Here is a 6,000-nt window from a genome sequence, read left to right as displayed (position 1 = left end):
TAACAAAATGGCCACTTGCCACCTTCTCACGGTATATTTACTGTGGACGAGTGCTGGGTGTAGCAAGATGGCGGCGACGAAATGTCACCTAATCTGATGAAACACCTGTTATTTTAAACCAAGCGAATGCGGCACGCCCAGTGAGTCTACTGCTGCTGCATAAGGTCAGTGTACGCCATAGAACAAAAAAAAATCGTCCCCACACAAATACAAAATGCTCAACAAAAACAAAGTCTGCCATACTCCATGCGTTCTCTTTAACATATGCCTCTTTGCAATCCTTTAAAATAAACGCCGGTGTCTTGTCAAATAGCATCCTCCATCGGATAGTGTCCGCTGCGTACTGCGCATGCGCAGTACACAGGAACACAGATTCCGAAAATTGCTGAGGATGAACGGCGCCTGCGCCGTGAGTCCAGGTTCTATCCCCACTATCCAAGTGGACATAGCGTTAGAATAAAAAAGAGCCGAGCCCGAAGCGAGGGGCCCTCTAAAATTCACAACCCTATGTCCGTTTGGATGGTGGGGCTACCGCCTCTACTCACGGCGCAGGCGCTGTTCAGCTTCGGAGATTTTCCGAAGCTTCGTCTGCTCCGTACTGCGCATGCGCAGTACGGAGCGGGACACTATTTGATGGCCGGTCTCTATACGGCAGAACATCAGACGCCTGGGGACCACCCAAAGTGGGCGTTAATAGGTAGGAGAAGGTTTACAAGCTGATTGGCTGTTCTTGTTATAGCTCACTCTGTTCTTATTCAGTATAAACGAGAGCGAATGAGTCCTGCGAACTACCTAAAATAAGCGTTATTCGGTCCGCAGCAAGTACTGCTGGTTTAATAGCAGATTGTCTGGCTGTTTTGCTGCATCTCACGACCGTCCCGCCCAGTAGTAAACGAGAGCGAATGACTTTGAAAGGAAGCCGTTAGCGAATTGCGCGCGTGATTTGTGTATATTGACATCTGACTTTGGATCGGTTCGGTTGTCGGCTGGTAGGTGCGTGAATAGTCATGGAATCGCCGTCCGTGCTGAAGCTAGATAGTTTGAAGTATTCGGAATTACAAAAGCTGGCAAAGCAAGCTGGCCTTAAAGCTAATTTAAAGGTAAGAAGAATCGTACGCATAATATTCAATTGTTGGCATAGTTCAGAGCGGGAGTGCTGTCGTGGTGAAGTTTGAGCATAGACGAAAGACTGGTGAAACAAAAAATATACGCAATTCAACAGATAAAGACCTAAAAAGCTCTTTATCTGTTCAATTGCGTATATTTTTTGTTACACTTTAATTTACTTTTAATTGGCTTAAGAATACAGAGCTCTTATGTTTGTGGCATAAGTAATCATGGTAACTATTCGGTCATGATTTTGTGTATTTAGTGGCAACCACGGCCCCTTTACACACAGATGCCTAAAAATGACACATTTCATGCTTTGGGGTTGTATGTGGTGTGTGAGGGTTTTTTTTTTTTTTTTTTTTTTTTTTGTCTGATCTTAATGTAACACCTAATACAAATGGCACGTTTCGACACGTGCTAGTAAAACTGTACTGTACATATTGCCACAACTATTTTGTCCAGGTGAATTATACCTGCTTTCTTTTCTGACAAAATTGGGCTTTCTTTAGGTAGTAAATGGATAGATAGAGGTGTGTGTGTGTGTGTGTGTGTGTATGTATGTATGTATGTATGTATGTGTGTATATATATATATATATATATCTCTCTATCTTAATGTCACCACCAAAGACTGACCAAAAACAAATTCTCCTGCTCCTAATGATTACTGTGATACCACATACAGTTAGATGTGTTTTATACACACTGAATTGTGACAGGAATTTTGTTTTGAGTATGGCACTTGAGGTATTGTTTTACATAGTAACTATTACCCACATTAATGTTAAAGAGCACTGCGTTTTTCATATCGATATTAGCGCACAAATCATTTGTTAGATCAGTGTGACAAAGCGTCTGAAAAGCGCTTTTAACCCCTTCTTCGGACGCTAGCGCGTGTTAAAAGTGCCCCGCTAGCAGCCAAAAAGTGACACAATAACGAGCCAAACGCTCACTGGGCCCCAGTGTGAAAGTAGCCTTGGGGTCACAGCCAGGGTCAAAAAGGTCACATCAGCATAAAAAAAAAAAAAAAAAAAAAATTAAGTATCTGTGCGTTTAAAGCAGGATAAAAGATGTCAAATGTCACCATTGTTTCTGGGCCCTACTATGGATACAAACGCCTAAGGCCTCATGCACATGAGACGCAGGTGAAAACTCTGCCCAAAAAAAGCTGAAACGCACGTTTTGCCGCGTTTGCATGCAGCGTTTGCGTTTATAAGCGTTTATAAAGATAATATCTTATCAACAGCATAGAGAGCAGTTGTACACTTGCATTTGCCTCTCTTTCTGTGGTGTGTATATATATTTTTAAATGGATCCCATATTGAATATATGTCAGGAAATGCTCCTGATGTTGCTCTTGATGAGACAGCAACGTCGCCGCAAATTTCGTGAGAGGTCCAGAGTCAGCTCGTCGATATTGGACCCATCCGTTGATGGGACAGCGAATGTCCGTTGGATATTTCACAAACATGTATGTGCAGCTGCGTACCTACCCCAACAAGTTTTTTTTAATTTTAGCTGGATGGCCATTTGTCACATTTGATCTGCTCTTAGAAAAAGTACGACCTGGTCTGACATTCATGGACACCAATATGAGAAACAGTGTGTCACCAGAGGAACGTCTGTTTGTAACGATCAGGTATGTGTATATATTTATAAAATATATTTATCTATAGATGTACAGATGAATTTTTTTTCTCTGTCCTATATTTTTTAAAAAAATTCTATTTTATAGCAAATTATCCAATTTTTTAAAATATCTAAAATTTTCTTGTGGCAATTTTTAACATGTTTTTATTATTTCTAATATAAAACAATATTAAAATAGTTAATTATTTATCTTTTAATCTTAATGTTTTTATTCATTTTTTTTTTTTTCAAATTGTTTTATTTAAAAGCAAATCTATGTTAGTTCGATTTTTTTTTTTTTTTTTTTTTTTTTTTTTTTTTTTTATAATTGTTTAAAATTTTATTTGGCCAATTTTTTAATATATTTTTATTGTGAAATATGTATTGATATATTTTAATTCTGTGCTGTATATGGTAGTATAATATTTTTTAATGCCTTATTAAAATATCCAGAATCCTAACCCTACCCCTAATAGCTAACCCTATCCCTTACACTAACCCTAATCCAACCCTTAATCCTAAACAATAACCCTAACCGATAACCACTTACCATAACACCCAACCCTAATGACCAAATTACATTGCCGCAGATGGTCACAGTTGACTTTGAGGCCATGTATCTCTGATGCATAAAAGTGCATGACATTTTGCGACCCGAATTTGGGGCCCCCTATCTCGGGGTCACTTGGTGATGGGAATCTCAAATTTGGATATGTTGTAGTGCTAGTAACAGTGTCTGCATACCCAATTTGGGGTTCCTGGCAATAAGTGGCCCAAAGATATGGGCCCCCAAATTCGAGTTGCAAAATGTCATTCTCGGATCATATTTCTGAGTTTTCAGGTCCAAAAAATTGGGTTCCTTTAAAAACGCTTATAAACGCGGGTGCCGCGTTTTTGAGGCTGAACTCTTTTTTTTGCTTCTGGAAAAACGAGGTTAAACGCAACTGCATAAATGGCCAAAAATGAGACTGCATGCACACATACAATAACATTGAGCGAGTTCAGGGGCAGTTGAAAAAAGTGTCCAACTGCATCTGAACACGCGTTTAACAGCGTCTCGTGTGCATGAGGCCTTAAACTGCTCTCTATGCTGCTGCTCACTCTGATCAAAATAGCAGAAATGGTTAAAAAAAACATGCTTTGAGAGCTTGGGGAGGGTCTACATGTTTATAAACGTGGCATGCAAACACAGCACAAGGCTAGTTTCAGCTTTTTTTTTTGAGCAGAGTTTCCACCTGCATCTCGTGTGCATGAGGCCTTAGGCCTCATGCACACGAGACGCTGTTAAACGCGTATTCAGATGCAGTTGGACACTTTTTTTTTTTTCCCCCCCAACTGCCGCTGAACTCATTCAATGTTCTATGTGTCCATGTACACAGTCTTGTTTTTTGCTGTTTTAATGCAGTTGCATTTAACCTAGTGTTTCCAGAAGCAAAAAAAGGGTTCAAACGCAAAACACTGCACCCACGTTTAGCCGCGTTTGCGTTTATTTTTTAATTTACATTTTATTCATTTTTAAAGATATCTTATACAATACAAATCCTTATATATTCAACTTTAATGTCTTTACACTTTATCCTGTTTGCTTATTTATTTTCATTTAAAATCGGTCTACCCTCCCCGACTCCCCCTAATCTGTTGACCTTTATTGAATCCATTTCTCTTAATTCCATTAGTCGGAATAAAATAATCTGTCTTTTTGAAAGAACTCCACTTTTCCCATATTGGCCAATATCTATTCATTTTGTTTTCCTCCATTTTACTTAAGTATTCCATGTTAATATTTTCCACTCTCAGTATCCACTCTCTAATGGGGGTTTTTTAACCTGTAGCCAATTTTTAGGTATCAGCGCTTATGCCGCATTGAGCAGAATGGGAACCAACATATTTTTTATTTATTTTTTTCTAATTGACTACAGGTATTTTCCTCAACCCCCAAAAACAAACATTCTCCAGGCTCACATGGAATTCTTACACCTGTTATTGTTTCTATATATGCTAATATATTACACCAGTATTTTTATCTCTGGACATCCCCACCATATATGAAATGTTGTTCCAGGTAGCCTACATTCTCGCCAACACTGTGTGAATTTTGAGGGATCTATTCTATGTAGTCCATCTGGCATTAAGTGCCATCTCATTAGGCACTTATAATTGGCCTCAGCTGATATTGTGTCCGATACATATCTGTGTAATGCATTGATCATCCGAGTCTCATCTACTTTGATACCCATGTCCTGCTCCCATTTGGCTATTGCCGGTATAGCCCCTTGCCCTTCTATTTCTGAAAGGATATCATATACCCATGACACACTGTTTTACTATTACTTTTGCAGTACAGAGCTTTTCCATTGGCATTAATGTGTTCTCATCTCTAATAGGTTTTGGAAGGGAATTAATAAAATGTTGGATCTGTAAAAATTTCCAATCACTTAGGGTTTGCCATCTATGCTTCTTTATTAGATCTTGTTTTAACATTAACTTACCACCCCTTCGTGATATCTTTTATTTGTAAATTTAACATTTGCTGACTTGTTTTTTTTTTTTTTTTTTTTTTTTTTTTTTTTCGCAATGTTTTAAATTAAGTTTACTAAATATTTCACATACCTCTATGTCCTTTCCGATTCTCTTCCAAGTCTTTTTCATTCCTCTAAACTGCCTAGGAAAACGTCTCCAGGCATTTTCCATTTTGCCTGTGGGCATATGAAGCCCACAGGCATTGTCTTCTGGAGCACAGTCCCATCATGCACCGCCCCTATGAGCTGCGATCTCGCGCATGCGCAGATCAATCCGTTCGAGCGAACACAACAACTCAGGTTGCCATCACAACGGGCGGCGTTTAAGGAAGTCCTGCCCTGTTGTGATGGCAAATGAGATAATCTTTCAACAAAACAGCTGACTGTAGACTCCACAAGCAGAGAGCAGCGCTGGAGTTACAGGAAAGGTAAGTATTGTCCCCATCTTTTATTTATTTAGGTCAAAATTTCAAGTCTTCTGCAAATTATTAAAATAAAATAAAACTCATTTGAATATTTTTCTTAAAACTATAAATATTTATTTTAAAAATTATATAAATAAATATACTCCTCTTACTTATTTAAAAATAAATATATTATGTGCATTGGCGTGTATGTATGTCTCTCCAACAAAAAGGAAGATCTAAAAATAAAATTTAGTTTAAAAAAAAAAATGCTACTTTTGTTAAAAGAAAAATGGCAACAAAAAGCCTGGCTAGATTAGATTGTAATTGCCATGTAAA

General features: G+C 38.2%; 1 protein-coding gene across 4 annotated transcripts in view; it reads left to right on the top strand.

Moving 5' to 3' along the window:
• Positions 1-741: 741 nt before the first annotated feature.
• NUSAP1 (nucleolar and spindle associated protein 1) overlaps positions 742-6,000 on the top strand; it is a 440,771-nt gene continuing 435,512 nt past the window's right edge. For 2 of the 4 annotated variants that reach the window (XM_077465050.1, XM_077465051.1), the window contains exon 1: positions 742-1,100. In XM_077465050.1, the coding sequence (XP_077321176.1) occupies positions 1,008-1,100 (93 nt within the window). In that variant the 5' untranslated portion in view covers positions 742-1,007. Of the gene's footprint in view, positions 1,101-2,627; positions 2,749-6,000 lie in introns of all 4 variants that reach the window. The other 2 variants (XM_077465052.1, XM_077465049.1) reach the window with 2 other exon arrangements.

Source organism: Lithobates pipiens, unplaced genomic scaffold (genome assembly GCF_037356315.1).
Source record: "Lithobates pipiens isolate NorthernLeopardFrog02 unplaced genomic scaffold, aLitPip1_a1.2 Scaffold_30, whole genome shotgun sequence".
NCBI lineage: Eukaryota > Metazoa > Chordata > Amphibia > Anura > Ranidae > Lithobates > Lithobates pipiens.
Note: the sequence above shows the minus strand (reverse complement) of the source record. Positions and strands in the feature narration are given on the sequence as shown.